The following is a 16285-nucleotide window of genomic DNA, read 5'->3' as shown; positions in this document are numbered from 1 at the left end:
GGAATTAGGATGGACAAAAAGTCAAAAATTTGAGGAACAAGACAGGAATCAATCAAGGCGATGATAAAAAAGACATTTTAGGAAGGAAGAATCTTTTTTTGAATTCGCTTATATGATTTCCTTTGTTAGCACCAAATGTGAGTTGGGAGTGTCACCGTGTTTGTAGGGGCCATTTTCTATTTTTATTTTCATTTTGATCCCATCGCACGTTATGTTACGTTAATTGTTGGTTCTTTTTTCGATGATCATCAAAAGCAACCAAACGACCCACTGAATCCTCCCACACACAAACAAACACTCACAGAGATTCATTTCAATTCAACACTTTCACTTCTTGGAGCGCCAAAAGAAAAAGGAAACCCTAACGTATTATTAAGAGAAAAATACTCACTCACTCAGAACAAGCAAAGAAAAGAGAGAGAGAAAGAGAGGAGCAGTCAACCAAAAAAGACACCCATTTCGTTTTCACACACGCTCAACTGTGTCATCTGTCAGATCTGCTTCTTCTCTCTCTTTTCCCACTCACAAAGCTGTGATTTTTACACCGTAAACATATACTCCACTCTGCATTCTGAAATGGGTAGTGCATAGGGTGAGTAAAGGTAAATGGGCATTTGTCATTCTTTGTGGGTGCCGGTGGGTTGAAGAAGAGCAAGAAGAAGAAGAAGAAGAAGAAGATGTCAGAAATGCGGGTGTCCGAGCTTCACTTGAAAAAGGAACTCACCCAAATACGCAAGGCTGCTCGAGTTCTCAGAGATCCTGGCACCACATCTTCGTGGAAGTCACCGCTCAGTTCATCAAGATCCGTGGCTGCATGGAACAGAGACAGTGGAAGTAGAAGGTTCAGCACCAACTCTCAACTTGCCAACAATGACAAAGAGAAAGAGAAGGAGAGGGAGAAAAAGGTGTTCTTGTACAATTGGAAGAACTACAAATCTTCGAGTGAGAAATACAACGAGGAAGAAGATGACGATGATGGTGATGATGGGGGGTCTTCGTCGCTTCTTGGGGACAGAGACAGAGACAGTTTGAGTGATGCTCGCAATGGTTGCGACTCTAAGAGTGATACATTCCTGGCTGCTGGTGGTACCGGTGGCGATGGTGGGACTCGTTCTTCTATTTTCAGATGTGGGGATGCTAATCTTGTTTCGAGAAGAACTGTCCCCGTTAAGAAAAAGAGTAAGAAAAATAACCCTCATTTTGATTTTTTAGCAAAATATCAACAGCATAGACAAACGAATCCAGGGAGAAATTTTGTGAGTTCTTCGAAGGCAATGCTCGAGGGCCATTCTTCTTTGCCATTTTTTAGCAGAGATGACTCTGTTGAGTTCTCTGATGATACCGAGGATTACACTAATTCTGAGGGCGTGAGACCCATTTCGGGGACTTCCCCTTTGCTTCTCAAACTCAGGCAAAAGAACTGGTCTCGCTCTTCCTCGAAGTTTTTGAGAAGAAGTCGAAAAGAGGACTCTTCTTATTCTTACAGCACCCCTGCATTGTCAACTAGTTCTTACAATCGGTACGGTCACCGTTATCCCAGCACCCTTGGATCCTGGGATGGCACCACCACTTCCGTGAATGATGGCGATGGAGATGATGAGATTGATGATCATTTGGATTTGCCTGGCCGCCAAGGATGTGGAATTCCTTGCTATTGGTCCAAGAGGACTCCTAAACATAAAGGGATGTGTGGGAGTTGCTATTCTCCCTCACTGTCCGACACTTTAAGGAGGAAAGGGAGTAGCATGCTCTGTGGAAGTCAAAATATTTATCCCAGACACCGCAGATCGGTTTCGGCATCTCAAAAGAGAAGACTTTCTCAGAGGAGTGCTCGAGGTGTCATTCCATTACTCACAAACAGTGGTGATGCCAGAGAAGGGTCGTCTGTGGGAACCGGAAGGAGTGATGATGAACTTTCCACGAACTTTGGGGAGCTTGATCTTGAGGGATTGAGCCGCTTGGATGGAAGAAGGTGGTCATCTAGTTGTAGGAGTCAAGAGGGATTGGAGATTGTAGCTCTCAATGGGGAAGGGGAAGAGGAGGGCACGCCGGAGAATAGTCGCTGTTTCAGCCAAAAGTATAGGCCGATGTTCTTTGGCGAACTGATTGGGCAGAATATTGTTGTTCAGTCACTTATCAATGCTGTTTCCAGGGGACGCATTGCTCCTGTCTATCTGTTTCAAGGTCCCCGTGGAACTGGCAAAACGTCAACCGCTAAGATATTTGCTGCTGCCTTGAACTGTGCAAGTCCTGATGAGAATAAACCTTGTGGCTACTGCAGGGAATGCACTAATCTCATTTCTGGTAAGAGCAGTGATCTTTTGGAAGTTGATGGAACCAATAAGAGAGGAATTGATAAGGCTAGATATCTCCTGAAAAGATTGTCAACTGAGTCATCGTCAGCCTCACCACAATATACAGTTTTGGTTATTGATGAGTGTCACTTGTTGCCCTCAAAGACGTGGCTGGGATTTCTCAAGTTCCTGGAAGAACCACCCCAGCGAGTTGTATTCATATTTATAACATCTGATCTTGACAATGTACCACGGACAATACAATCTCGTTGCCAAAAGTACCTTTTTAATAAAATTAAAGATGTGGATATGGTGACCAGGTTGAGGAAAATATCTACTCAGGAGAACCTTGATGTTGAAGCAGATGCACTGGACCTCATTGCTACGAATGCAGATGGATCGCTTCGAGATGCAGAAACAATGTTAGAACAGCTTAGTTTGCTGGGGAAGAGAATTACTACTTCTCTTGTCAATGAACTTGTGAGTTTGTTGCGACTATTAATTTTTGCCATATTCATGTTTTCAAACACCTAATTATGAGATGATCATATTTTAACAGCTGTCCCAGGAAATAGGCAAAAACAGCCTTTTGGATCTTAAATACGCCCAACAGTTCTAATAATGCTTTTAACTTTACAATTTTTTTTTTTTTGCGTAAGTGGTTATGTAGAAACATAATGCTGTTTTCTATATTACCTGCAACAGGTGGGAGTTGTTTCAGATGAAAAATTGTTGGAACTTTTGGAGTTGGCAATGTCATCAGATACTGTAGAGACAGTGAAAAGAGCTAGAGAATTGATGGACTCTGGAGTTGATCCAATGGTTTTGATGTCTCAACTTGCTGGCCTTATCATGGACATCATTGCTGGGTCATATGCAGTCGTTGACACCAGACCTGATGATTCATTCTTTGGTGGACGGAGTTGTGAGTACAATCCCTAATTAGATTTGTTAACACTTATATATTTATTTATCTTAATGTCCACCAAAATATGTCATTCATCTTAAAACACATAAAATAACTTCGGTGTTATTTAGTGCAATGCCTGTTCCTATTCAAAAGTTTAGAATGATCAATAAGTTCATGAACTTTCATCTATAGCCAAAGGATATTGGTAAACGTGAATAAATAGCAGGATATTGCATTTGATACAATGATATCATGCTTGTGCTTAGGCTACTGATTTATCATCCAAGTTAAATCGTCAATGGAAAACCAAGAGAAGGATGTGTATTATGTGATTTATAGTTATGCTCTCTTATTTCTATTTTAGGATGTTCTTTTGCTTTGTATTTATTGGAACATGCATTTGTCAACTGAAAAAGAGTCTGGATCTGCTTCTAAATCCTGTTTTTCGGTTGTGACCGTAGGCTTTGATCAAGGTTGTTAAATCGAGATTCAGATAATGAATCACCAAGCTATTTGTTCTGAACTGTAATTTTGTATCAAATTGTAAGATGTAGGTGCAATTAAAAATTATTTCAAATATATGATATAGATGATATATAGTATTCAACGTAAAGAACTTGAACTACAAATAGATAAAACAACTTTGTAAGAGGTCAAGCTAAGCAAAACTATTAATTATGTCCAAGTTAGTGAAGTTTTTATTACTGGAATGAAAATAGAACATTTGAACAGCTGAATGGAATACATGCATTGAATGTTTCAATGACAAACAAAGGTGGAATAATTAAATAGGATAAGTTTCCAAGTGTTCTTTCCGGTTCCTGTTTTTGCTCACACTACTTTCTACCATTTTTTTTATAAAAATTGCTGAAAAAATAAAAATATATGAATAGTCGTATTGTATCATAATACGAAATTGTGTACATTCATCCATGTATCATAAGATACATGAAATCTTTTAACATTTATCTTCAAATACTAATTGGTTGGTAAGTGTGTCAAATTATGAATCGTAAGATTTGATAATTGTGACTCTGATACCTATTCCTTTTTGAGTTTTTATATTTCTGGTTCTTTCCTGGACTTCCTGGGTGCTTTGTATCCCTTTTGATTTTTGTTATAATGTTGTGATATTATGATGAAAAATCTATCATCATCTAATGATTATTGAAATGCACACTTGTATTTTTATGCTCAGTGAATGAATCAGAGTTGGAGAGGTTAAAAAATGCTTTGAAGCTTCTCTCTGAGGCCGAGAAACAGTTAAGAACATCCAGTGAACGTTGTACATGGTTCACAGCAACTCTTTTGCAGCTTGGTTCTACACCTTCTCCTGATCTCACGCAGTCAAGCAGCAGTAGAAGGCAGAGCTGCAAGACAACTGAAGATGATCCATCAAGTGTTTCACGAGATGTTACCTCTGGCACGCACAAGTCAGACCCTCAGTATGTGCCTCGAAAGTCACCTTTCTCTGGATCCCAGCAAAAGGCAGTAGATGATGATTCCAAACATCAAAAGGAATCAAAGATTGAAGGTTTCAGCTTGAAATCGAAGCCGTCAAACAGCCCAGTATTAGATGATGGCTCTACAGTTGTATCATCTGATGATCTTATGGTGGGGAATACAATGTATAGGTGCATAGATTCAGGGAAGTTATCTGACATCTGGGTGCATTGTATTGAGAAGTGCCACTCTAAGACATTGAGGCAGCTGCTGCACCATCATGGAAAGCTTGTGTCCATATGTGAAGTAGAAGGTAAGCTAATAACATTTTTTGCTCGAAATTGAAGTTTTCCCATATTTTATGGTTTATCAAGCTGCTGTTGATATTTCTTCAGTGTGCTTGTTGAAATGATTGGATTTAGGTAAAGGAGAAAAAAAGGGGCAGTAGAGATTCAGAATAGCAGGATACTAATACAGAAAAGAATTACTATCCCGAACCCTTGTTCATACCAGGAATTAGGTTAAGTACTAGATTCCTGATCCTAATCCAATGAGGTAACAAATAAATAACAAAATATGACAGATTCCTTAAGAAAAAGGTTTAATTTCTGATGACATAAAGATTTTTAAAATAAGGAACAAAAGTATCCCTAGAATAACACAACTCATCTTCTATTATGTATCATTCTCACCCTGTAGGATATTCTGAAGATATTTTAGCAATGTTTTAGTACAATGGATCATTTGCATCTTCACAAGAAGCTGCTTTTCACCAGAATGACACATTTATTTTATCATGCACAATTCCCTCCTAAAATATAATCCTCATTGCAGATGTTTTGGTAGCATATATTGCTTTTGGTGACGCGGATATTAAAGTTCGGGCTGAGAGGTTTTTAAGAAGCATCACAAACTCCATGGAAATGGTTCTTAGGCGCAATGTGGAGGTCCGAATAATCCACTTGGCAGGTGGAGAAGGTGAAAACAAGGTTAATCTAACAGGTGTAAAGCAGGGTGAGTCAATAGTGGCTAGTGAGAAGGAACAAAGACAGGGTCATGTGAATGGAACGGAGTCTTATTCTAGTTTGCCTCCTTTACTTGATAGAAACCTTCAATCTAGGACTGCTTCATCAGATATCTTGGGTGAAGGTAATGGTGGGAGGGAGAGGAGACAAGATAATCCAATGCATAGAATTGAATCCATCATTCGTGAGCAGAGGCTGGAAAGTGCCTGGTTACAGGCCGTAGAGAAAGGTTCCCCGGGATCATTAAATCGTTTGAGACCCGAAAAGAATCAAGTACTGCCACAGAATGGTGTAGACCCGATGGAGTCCATGGAGTCAACAAGATTTTCCTCTCACCAGCATTGGGAAGACGAACCCAATAATGAACTCAAAGTTTTGACCCTTAAAAATGGAAGGGTCCCTCAGAAGGACCAGACTGGTAGAAAGGCAGATCGCTATCCCATGTCCCCAAGTTTATTGCATGACACCAGCTTAGCCACAATTTCTGGAAAAGACCATCCGTAAGTCTTTCTTCCTTCAACATTGCAATTCCCACTCTCTTGTACAAACAATATATATTGCATGTTGAACTCCTTGCATTATACTGTCCATCACTGTTGTGAGATGCTTGACACCATGGTAAAAATGACGCTTGAACTCAATGGAAAAAACTGCATTGAATTATTCCCTTGAGAAACTTCGAGTATGTGGTTAATTTATAGAAGGTAGAATTTAAATGGTAAATGTCATAAAATTACTAATACTATTATTTGGACACTTTGGATTGGTTTTAGTTAATTTTGTGGTTGGCATACATGCTTATAGTATATTAGATGCTGCTTTATATCTGATTTATGCATTCAATACAGTCACAAAGAGACGTACCAAGAAACGGTTGGTGGTTAAAAAAATGAAGTTGTGTTGATTTGTTGGTTACTGCAGGGGATATGAATCGGGGTCAGGAGCTGGTGGTTGTGGGTTTTTATGTTGGAATAAGTCGAAGCCGAGAAGGGTAATAAAGGTAACTTCATTATATTATGTTGCTCTGAATAACCATGTTTCTGAAAAAACTGAACAAAGATAACATCTGTGTTTGTTTTTGTTGTGAGCAGGTGAAAGGTGGCACCCCAGTTAGAGCGCGCAGAGGGGCAAGTTTTGCGTTGTTCGGTGACTGTGGTAAGACAAAGAAAAGGGAGCGGAAAAGATAAAGAAAGGATTTTTAATTTTTTTTTTCTTTGAGCATTCTTGAAGGATGAGAGCGTGAAATGAGAATGTTATGTGGTTCATCCTTTATCAAACAAGTAATAAAGAGGAAATTTAAACCTTTTCGGTTTCCTTTTAAAGCAGATTAATTAATTGATTAAGTAGTGATTAACACGATATAAAAGCTATCAGACTAAATAAAGCACCTCACGTTTTCTCATTATTTTTGTGCTTTTACAGCTGTTGGACTAACTTACTTCAACCGCTCTCCATAGTTAACATTGATAATTATTCAGAACTAACTTAACTATATTTATATATATAGAATCAGGTTAATTGTTTATTAAAGGTATATATTGAAAGAAATAAAAACGTAAGTTTAAATGTTCATCATTTTCAAATAATACAAAAAATTATTAATATATATTCATCAACAAAATCCTTTTTAAAACGCCTTTTCAAATAATTCTTACTTATACTTCTCACAAACTTGGACCTTGATCAACCATGATAAAAGTAAAATCCTTCATAATAGTTTAAGAATTTTTTTCTAACATTTTGATATAATTAATGTTATAAAGTAAAAGTGAATAACTATAAAAAATTACAAAACTATTAGCATATTGTGGCCCGTGACAATAAAAGGCAATTTGATGATGTTAGTTAGATATTTAGTATGGATTAGTTTTTTTTAAAAAAAATACTTGTAAAAAATTACTAAAGCAAATTATAGTAACTTTCTAATGCAAATGATCCCGCTATTAATTGTCAAATTACATATATAATAAAAATTTTGATATAAAATAGCTTTAAAATTTTAATGAAATATTTTCTAATGCATAACAATTAAACTCTTAATTTTAACATAGGTAAAAACTCACTGTTTTAGCTTCTTGTTTTTTTTCTTGAATAGTAGTACCAATAACTCTTTCCAATCTTAAGAATTTAAAGTTTACAACTATTATCACTTCAAACGAAATCTTTTGGAAAGATGCTTAATTAATAATGAATCCAAAAATATTGTTATACATTTTTGAGTCTTTTTCAAGACAAGTCACGTTACTTAATCTTCTTACTTTAAAAAAGTTTTCACATCAAAACTTTCAGAATGAGCAACAAAAGTGGTAGACCACGTTTGAGCTTTCTACATTCCTTTCCATTCATTATCTTTTCAATCTTTCTTCCTGCGTGTGCAATAAAAAAGTCCAAGTCTTTTGACACTTGCTTTTTTTTTGTCTTTGGTTTAAATAAATAACTGTGTTGGCACCCTTTTCCGCATAATTCATCCAACTCTTTTCTTGAAAACTACCTTGTTAGTGTTTTCAGACAAATTTTATTACAGAAATATCTATTGCAAAAATCAGAAAGTCATGATAAACAAGACCATATCACGTGTGATCGTTACAATCTGATGGCACGGTGCATTACAATTTGAAGAGGATTTTGGCTAACATGCAGGAACACTTGGCATGCACCTAGCGGAATCAAAAGTAATCAATCTATAATGAAAAAAAATTAATCGATGATCTCCCTTCAAAGGTGAATTGGCAAAACTATACTTTCTTCGGAATCAATATTCAATATTCTCTCAGCCAGTAACATGTCATCAGGCGTAGTAACCTGCAAAACAGTTCGCATCAGTTTATATATTTTGTAACTAAAGTTAAGATAAAGCGCAAGAGTAACTATTTTATTGGCAATGGTAAGCGTAAGTTATATAGAAGAAAGTGTTTTTTCTTTTAAGCCAAATATGTTTTTCACGAGAAACAAGTCATGTTCATAATAACATAAGTAAAAGAGATCATACTCAAAAGAAAAGCAAAATAAAAGCCTAACTAGATAAAACTGGGGCCTTTTTTTCTGCATCCCCATAAAATTCTTAGGCATCACCTAGAAATTCTAAAATGGGTCGAGAAAGTCCACCGCGGAATGAATGGAAGGTGTGGTAGAATTTTGTAGAATTCAAATAGAAATATCCTAAAATTGGTCCACCAAACCGACTTCTATTATACATAACCCGACCCAAGATAAGTTATGAAAAAGGTCAAATTTTCCGGCTTCAATTCTTGAGCTTGAATTATTTTTTGGGTTTAGTCAGGCTAAAGTGAGTGCTGGCTACATGTCACATCTTATGGCAGCATATGACGTGAGTTACAATACAAGGCTTTGTATGGTTTCAATTCATAATGGCTAATCAATAATCATCAAGGTTCCAAATTCTAATAGGGAAGAAATAGGGAGATGTTTGCTTACCTTAATGTTGGTATAAGATCCTTCAGTGATATAAACAGGATGCTTAAGGTGCTCAACAATTGAGACATCATCGGTAACTTCAAGACCTTCTCTGCAAGCGAGGTTGCGCATAAATTCAAGTTAGATTCTGAAAAGCACTCCATCTTCTAAACATTGATGCAATTAATGAAACCAAATAATATGTACTTGTAACTTCATATTCCAATTTAGTGGTGGGTTCTCATCCAACTATCCAACTAGTGTTTGCATAGCACTCGGGCCCATGTAAAATATGACACTACGACAGTATACCTTATACTTTGATATCGTACATAACATAATAATAATAAGATAATGCTTCTAAACGTTTTAAATAGTTTAAACTAAATTGAGCATGAGAATGAGAAACTACCTGTTTACAAGCTCAAAGCCTTTCCTCAGCAACTCAGGCTTAATAACCTGTAAAAATGGACTGCATCTAAGTAATTGACCAAGTTCTCAGACAAAGGATATATATATATATATATATATATATATATATATATATATATATATATATATATATATATAATAATTATTATTATTATTATTGACCTGTGGGGTCTGCATCTCCCATAATGTTTTTCTGTCCAACGTTTTAACAACAAATGATTCACTGTTTGCCTGCAAAATGGTTGCAAGACAAACATCAGTACCCTTACCCATCAATCAGAGTAAAGGGCTATACTCATGCACATATTAGTTATTCAGTACAACAATTTCAATCGAAAAAAGAAAACATTCTTGTTGCACAAATTTCATGTAGTTATTGCTACTTCTATCAAGTATAAACACAAAAGGAGCTGAAGTAAAAACTGTCCATAGTTGAGCAGCAGCTACAAAAATGTGAGGGAAATAACACATAAAATTACATATAAAAGCAATTTAGTAGAAATATAAAAATCAAGCTTGTGGGTCATCAGATGCCATAACAAAAATGAAATAAAACATTTTCAACAAGCAGGGAAAAGGAGAGAATATAGCCACACAAAAAGACAAACAAATACTTTACTTGAAAGGAAGACATTTATCTTCATTAACCTACATCTTTGTTTACCATACACACTTAGGTAAGAGGGATTGAGAGGAAATATAAAAGAAAAAAAAATCAAAGTTTTAAGATAATGCTAGTTGTTCAAATTCATAACAGAAAATGTAGTCAACCTTAATGAACAGTAATCAGATATTAAGACTCAAAGGAAACACAGCTGCGAATTCTTGCATAAAGTTGCTGATCACGTTTGGATTTGAAATTTTCTACAGAATTATTTCTGTGGATAGGGGATATGAAAAGTTCACTTTTATAGAAAAGAAAATTCATCAACCTCTTAAACCAATTGAGGAAATTAACGTTCGGATACCAACAGATAGTAAATACCTCTTTGATTGTGGCCTTCACAGGAACACCAAGAACCGCAGCTCCATTCGATAATCCATCTGCAAGGACCTAAAACAGAATATGAAGGTGTAATCTAAGCATCCTCTTACTGATCCATTGAATTGTAAATCGAGAGAGAACCCCAAAGGCAAGGGAGTGGGTGGGTAGGTTAACTAATAAGCATTCGGAAGAATTTGAAAAATACCCGACCAAAAACACACAAACTATTTAAATCAAGCAAAATAGTTCAGATACACATCGACACATGTGGATCCAAATAGCATGAAAGCTTCTACATGAACTATGGACTCTAGTGTGATTGTGGAGTTAATAACAACCCAGAGTTCTTTTCAGCATTTGTTTGTTCCATTTAAATCACTGACATCAACCTAGGAGGTGAAGATACAGCACAGGATGCGGATATGATACAATTCAAACACAGCATTATAACAAATGTCATAAAACGTTGGACCAAATACGACTAGAATACAATGTCTTAAATCAATATAAAATTAACAAAAAAAATTCGTGTTAAAATCCACCAAATTATATAATAATTTCAATTTGTAGTATTCATTTAGAAGTTTAAAAATAACAAAAAGCACTCTGGCTAGGACTTTTTGAAGTGTCCCTGAGATGTCCTAATAAGGATACATGGTTGAAGTTGATGAACAAAGCATACTATTTTAAGTGTCTGTGCATCCCTGACACTAACATTAACATAAAATTGAAATTTTCCTGGCTAAATAACAACTTGAAGACATGAATTCTTCTGTATCTCACACACCCAACTAATGTAATATTGTTAAATTTCCTTAATGAATATGTAACTTCAAGGGAAAAAAAAATCAAAAAGCCAAATTAAATTTGTTCAAGAGAAATGTAATTGATCCAGACCTTTCTCACATCGCTTGATAACACCAAAGGTCTTGCAGAATCATGAATGCAAACAAGCTCAGAGCTCGGATCAACAGCCTGCAAAAATAAAAAAGAACATCTAATAATTCAATGAAGGTATCAACAACTCAATGATACCACACAAGGTTGTCAAACTTGAGAGCCTATGTAAGCTCGTGGAGCTCCAGTAGAATCAAGTCATAAAATCATAAGAGTCTGCCTATTATAAAAAGTAATGTTAAGAAGCTTATTTATGACATATATGCATAGCATAATATTCTTAACAATAATTCAACATTTCAACTCCCTGATAAAACAAAGTAGCAAACCACAATAATAAAGTGTGATGATACATTAGAACTAAACATGATTCAACTACATAAATGACCAAATCAAATATAAATGTGAAAAAAATAAGAATACAGTATTTAATATTTCGTCAACCAGCTTCTTATATACCACGAATAAACATTTTTAAAAGATAAAATTATTTTGTCTCTAACTTTTGCCAGGCATAATATATAAAAAAGTACACAGAAACTGGCATTAATTACAAATCTAAAAGTACCATGTATATCACTAAAAGGAGTGAAAAATTGACTATTGTATATCAGTAATAAGGGATGCAAGATGAGAATTTACAAGGGCGGCAAATATATAAAATTTTGCATGTATTGAAAACTTGTTCTGCATTAGATGGGCGATATCCCCTCTCTCATTAATTTCATTCAATATAGTTCCGTCCATGCTCAAATTTATCCAGAAAAGATTTTAGCAGCGAGTTAACTAGTTTTTTCTACCAAGAATTGCAAGAAAAAACTATATAGTTATCTGGAAAGATTTCCAAGAAAACGGCTTTCTTAGCCAGCAAAGTCTTGGTTGTCCAACCACATTTCAGATTGTTTTTCCTTTTTATCAGGGGAGGGAGGGGCTTGATGTCAGGTTACTCATTCCCAACTAATAATCATTATTTGGGAAGAAAAAAAGTAAAACGTAACACTAATGAAATGACAGAAAAAGCTTGAAAATAACCCATCATTGTGATTTTAAAAAAGCACATTCCTGAAGGCCATTGTAAACAGAATCCTGTCTTTCTTTTCCAGGCAGTGCAAATTTGAGTTCCGCTTCATAATTTCCCTTCGCATCTGAGCAAAAAAGAGTATTAATAACGAAGAAGCACATGTTTTGCAAAAGAAACCAAAGCTAAAGGTGGGGGAAACCTTCAAAAACGTCTCTGTACGAAGGATCACAAACCACAACGACTTCTTTCACTTCAAACATGTGAAAAAAAGTGTGGAAACTGCAAAGGATTGGCATATCCGGACCTCATTGTATCAAAAAGAAATAAAAGATGATATAAAAGCATCTGTAGGAACAGAGTTACAAATCTGCACTAGTAGAGTAGACTTGTTTATGCATGGTTGATGAAGGTACGCAGAATGCAATAATGCATGGTTCGCATGAGTTATGTATCATGTAATGATTGTTGAAACACAGAATTGCAGCCATATGACATAAAACATAAGGATCGGATAGGATTACCTAAACAAAGCAATGGGTTGACCGAAAAGAGGAAGATACTGCTTTGGTACGATAGCCTGTGATAAGAAAGAAATAGAATGAAATTAAATAAATTAAAAAAAAAATTGAAGAAAAGTGGGAAGGATGTAAAAAATGGGATTGATAGATGAATGAATTTAGGAAGAAGGAAAACAGACTCCCATCCTCTTGCCCTGCCCTCCGGCCAACAGGACAACCGACACACTTCTTTCTCTCACGACATCACCACCAGACTCCACCGTCTGCTCCTACATAACACATTGACATCGTTAATTCATTCATATAATATAATGGTGGAAGTTGAATCCAAGCACTGACTTGCAAAGGTTGAGGTTGAGACTGAGCAGAGCAGGAAATGAGGCTTGGTTTTGCATTTCTCTTTGAGCAGATTTGAGTAGTGGGAGCAGCTGATGAATATGAAAGAAGCAAGAGTGAAGCAGGAAGCAAGGAGGAACAGGGAAAGAAAAGGAGAAGGCATTCAGAGACTTGCCTGTGTTTGGGAGTCTGTGAATCAGCGGTGAAAATGATAGAGACGAAGAAGCCGAGGAAGAAGAACAGAGACGGAGATGAAAGGGAAGTGTAAAGGCGGCCATCTCTGACTCACTCTGCTGCTCTTCCTTACTGTTCCTCACACCACCAACCAAACGTTATTATTTCTTCATGTGCTTCATCCACGCAAAACCAGAGGCCCATTTCTATTCCCTAAATTTTAATTTTAATGTGGTTGGCGGCACAGAGGAGCAGTTCGGTCTTTTCACCACCACCATATGGGTGCGGAAAGAAATGGCCATAAAAGTGTATTAGAAAGAAGAATAATGGGTCTGGGCCTGGGTTGAGGAGAGCCCAATAAGGATGGAAAGAAAGAAAAGGGAGAGAGAATGCGAGAGAATCGAATTGGAAGAGGAAATGGGATCGGGAAAACACACGGCAGAGTTCTTCAGAAGAAGGGATGCGTGGAGGAAGCATCCCATGCTCATCAATCAGTTCCGGCACGCCACCCCTGGCCTTGGCATCGCCCTCGTTGCATTTGGCTTCTATCTCGTCGGCGAACAAGTCTACGATCGCCTCAATGCCGATTCTCATGCTCACGTACTATTATCTTCTTCTTCTCCTTCTTATTAGGGTTTCTTCGTATTCCTCCTATTTCTATTCAGTTCACTAATTATCCACACACTATCACTGCTAATTGAACATGATTTGTTATCTTTTGTCCTCTTGCAGGTGAAAGCCGAGAACCACCACTAATCTCAACTATTGGATTCCATCGTCGCTTTCCCCCCTTTCATAATAAGCTTTGTCTTCATCCATGTTCTCGCAGCCTTCACTGAATGTATAAATTTCAGACTATGTTACCTTATTTGCCTCTCAGCATGTCTTGTATGGCCACATTTTATGTCTTCTTGCATTGTTGACATTGCAAAATACCATTTTTTTTCTATCGCATTCCTGTTTCTGCCTGTATGTGCCTCAATGGCTCCGCCTTTTTCAGCAGCCATCAAATTTATTCCTGTACGTCTCAACCATCCCTTAATTTGTGATATTCGTATTTCCAGCAACATCTGCTAACTGTGAGTTGATTTACTCCCTGACTTATTAGGAAATAAAATTGATCAATTGTTTTGGGATTGAATTTACCTTCAGTAATGTCCAGGACTGGGATGATGCCAATTTTAGGGACCAAAATTGAGGTTTCACACAAGATATGTGAAATTCCCTCTTGTGAGTGTGGAAGAAAACTGAACTGTACGAGTAGTGTCTTTTTTTGGTTTGTGTAATTGAATTGGACTTCTCCGTTGGAGTAGTGTCTTGGTTCGGGTTGTTGAATTAGTTGCTTAACTCTAGCCTCCTCTGTTTCGAAAACAAAAAAGCATTTATAACAGAATAGAAATGTCACTAACAAACTTTATTATTAGTTAAAATCTATTGGAAAATGCAAAATTTTGTTGGTCTCATTTTTATGAGTATCACTTATGATTCTTATTAATGAATTGTATCTGATAATAGTGTGTTAGAAAGAGTGTATCTAAGTTTGTTCTTGACACGCTCATCTTGATCAATTAATCGCGTGGAGAATTCACAGTAAAGCTAAAGAAATGGCAGTAATCAGAATCATGGCCATGATAAAATACAAAACCAATACAGTAAATCAGCAAAAGAAAGAGGGGAACCTTATTTCTGTGTTTATCTTGATCTAGCTCGTACTTTCCCGACCTCTTCTGATGATAGTGTTAGCAGTCTCACTTTTAGGCCCTGTTCTCTTGAGTGGATTTGAGGGAATGAATTTGAGGGGATTTGAGAGGATTTGAAGATAATTTTTTTTATCGTTTTTTTGAGCAAATTTGGAGGTAAATGAGAGTGAATTTAAAAATAATTTTTTTTAATATGTCATGTCAATACAATTCTATACTAATTCTCACAAATTTTATTTTCAAATTCACTCTCATTTACCTCCAAATTCGTTCAAAAAAACGATAAAAAAAATTATTTTCAAATCCTCTCAAATCCCCTCAAATCCATTCCCTCAATCCACTCAAGAGAACAGAGCCTTAAGTAAGATAAACTGTTTTGACTTGATATTTCAGTCTCAAGACCCTTCCACCTAATAAGTCTTTTGAGTTAGCTCTCCTCTTGGTTTGAATCATAGTTATTGGTGTTTTCATTGTGAATTAGACTACGAAAGAGAGTACAAATAGATTGATTAAGGTTTAAACCTAATACTGACAAGTGACTCAAGTGGTCATTAGGGTGAAAGTTTGTCCCCAAAGGGGTGAGGTGACGATGTTACGAGTCTCGTATCGAATAAAATGAGTTACTTGATATCATACTTAAAGCTGGAGGCAGTCTTTCTTAATAAATCAGTTTTTTTGAGTTAGACTCTCCCATTGTACATAAGTCCTAACAAAAAGGTAGACATTTTGGTTGTTAGGTGTATGTTCTTGTACATTTTCTCTCTATGTCCCCGTAAAAGGGGACTGAATATCAAGCTAACACAGAACATGGTCTTTGCAAATATATGTTTTTCTGAAATGAATTCCACGTAACATTACGGATACATAGGCAAAATTTAGGAGTTTTGTTTCAAGCAAAATTGTAAATCATGCCAATACCACATATCACCAGTTTATTCATGTACTGTGATTATCCACTGCATACTCTACTGAATTTAGGGTGCACAAAAAAAATGAAATGAAAAATGTTTATATTACGGAGAAGATAAATTGTCTAACTTGAAATAACAATCAATTAGCAAAGAATAGAAGTTATTTTAAAGAATCACCTCACTCTAAAAGCCCATGCGATTTTTATATGAGGATGTATGGGAGAA

At 36.2% G+C, this 16285-nt stretch overlaps 3 protein-coding genes across 4 annotated transcripts; 2 read left to right on the top strand and 1 right to left on the bottom strand.

The window, feature by feature from the left end:
* Positions 1-137: 137 nt before the first annotated feature.
* On the top strand, positions 138-6976 carry STI (AAA-type ATPase family protein). Its single transcript, XM_047297202.2, has 6 exons — positions 138-2774; positions 3000-3219; positions 4403-4960; positions 5482-6172; positions 6594-6672; positions 6764-6976. Exons 1-6 carry the CDS (start codon positions 678-680, stop codon positions 6857-6859), a joined length of 3741 nt encoding a protein of 1246 aa, XP_047153158.1. The 5' UTR covers positions 138-677; the 3' UTR covers positions 6860-6976.
* Positions 6977-8203: 1227 nt separating this feature from the next.
* LOC124824716 (2-C-methyl-D-erythritol 4-phosphate cytidylyltransferase, chloroplastic) lies at positions 8204-13632 on the bottom strand. 2 transcript variants are annotated; one of them, XM_088105512.1, is made up of 12 exons: positions 13451-13632; positions 13279-13367; positions 13119-13208; positions 12943-12998; positions 12621-12700; positions 12466-12545; positions 11401-11481; positions 10504-10572; positions 9681-9749; positions 9499-9545; positions 9108-9198; positions 8204-8474 (listed from the first exon to the last, which is right to left on the bottom strand). In XM_088105512.1, the coding sequence occupies exons 1-12, from the start codon at positions 13551-13553 to the stop codon at positions 8388-8390; spliced, it is 942 nt and encodes a 313-aa protein (XP_087961638.1). In that variant the 5' UTR covers positions 13554-13632; the 3' UTR covers positions 8204-8387. The 2 variants fall into 2 exon arrangements, with proteins under 2 accessions (XP_087961638.1, XP_087961639.1); XM_088105513.1 differs by having other exon boundaries at positions 13119-13202; positions 13451-13631.
* Positions 13633-13797: 165 nt separating this feature from the next.
* On the top strand, positions 13798-14417 carry LOC124824717 (NADH dehydrogenase [ubiquinone] 1 beta subcomplex subunit 3-B-like). Its single transcript, XM_047297205.2, has 2 exons — positions 13798-14049; positions 14182-14417. Exons 1-2 carry the CDS (start codon positions 13813-13815, stop codon positions 14203-14205), a joined length of 261 nt encoding a protein of 86 aa, XP_047153161.1. The 5' UTR covers positions 13798-13812; the 3' UTR covers positions 14206-14417.
* Positions 14418-16285: the final 1868 nt, after the last annotated feature.

The sequence above is a fragment of the Vigna umbellata genome, chromosome 1 (assembly GCF_029865625.1).
Source record: "Vigna umbellata cultivar VRB3 chromosome 1, Vumbellata_1.0, whole genome shotgun sequence".
Classification (NCBI taxonomy): domain Eukaryota; kingdom Viridiplantae; phylum Streptophyta; class Magnoliopsida; order Fabales; family Fabaceae; genus Vigna; species Vigna umbellata.
The sequence above is the reverse complement of the archived record's forward strand: the minus strand, read 5'-3'. Positions and strand labels throughout refer to the sequence as shown.

Excerpts from the sequence above, each read along its gene's own strand:
- STI (XM_047297202.2), top strand. The coding sequence starts at position 678 with ATGTCAGAAATGCGGGTGTCCGAGCTTCACTTGAAAAAGGAACTCACC. Across the intron at positions 4,961-5,481 it reads GTCCATATGTGAAGTAGAAG|ATGTTTTGGTAGCATATATT; the intron begins GTAAGCTAATAA and ends TCCTCATTGCAG. Across the intron at positions 6,173-6,593 it reads ATTTCTGGAAAAGACCATCC|GGGATATGAATCGGGGTCAG; the intron begins GTAAGTCTTTCT and ends TGGTTACTGCAG.
- LOC124824716 (XM_088105512.1), bottom strand. The coding sequence starts at position 13,553 with ATGGCCGCCTTTACACTTCCCTTTCATCTCCGTCTCTGTTCTTCTTCC. Across the intron at positions 13,209-13,278 it reads CTCAACCTCAACCTTTGCAA|GAGCAGACGGTGGAGTCTGG; the intron begins GTCAGTGCTTGG and ends TGTGTTATGTAG. Across the intron at positions 9,199-9,498 it reads GGCTTTGAGCTTGTAAACAG|AGAAGGTCTTGAAGTTACCG; the intron begins GTAGTTTCTCAT and ends CCTCGCTTGCAG.
- LOC124824717 (XM_047297205.2), top strand. The coding sequence starts at position 13,813 with ATGGAAAGAAAGAAAAGGGAGAGAGAATGCGAGAGAATCGAATTGGAA. Across the intron at positions 14,050-14,181 it reads ATGCCGATTCTCATGCTCAC|GTGAAAGCCGAGAACCACCA; the intron begins GTACTATTATCT and ends GTCCTCTTGCAG.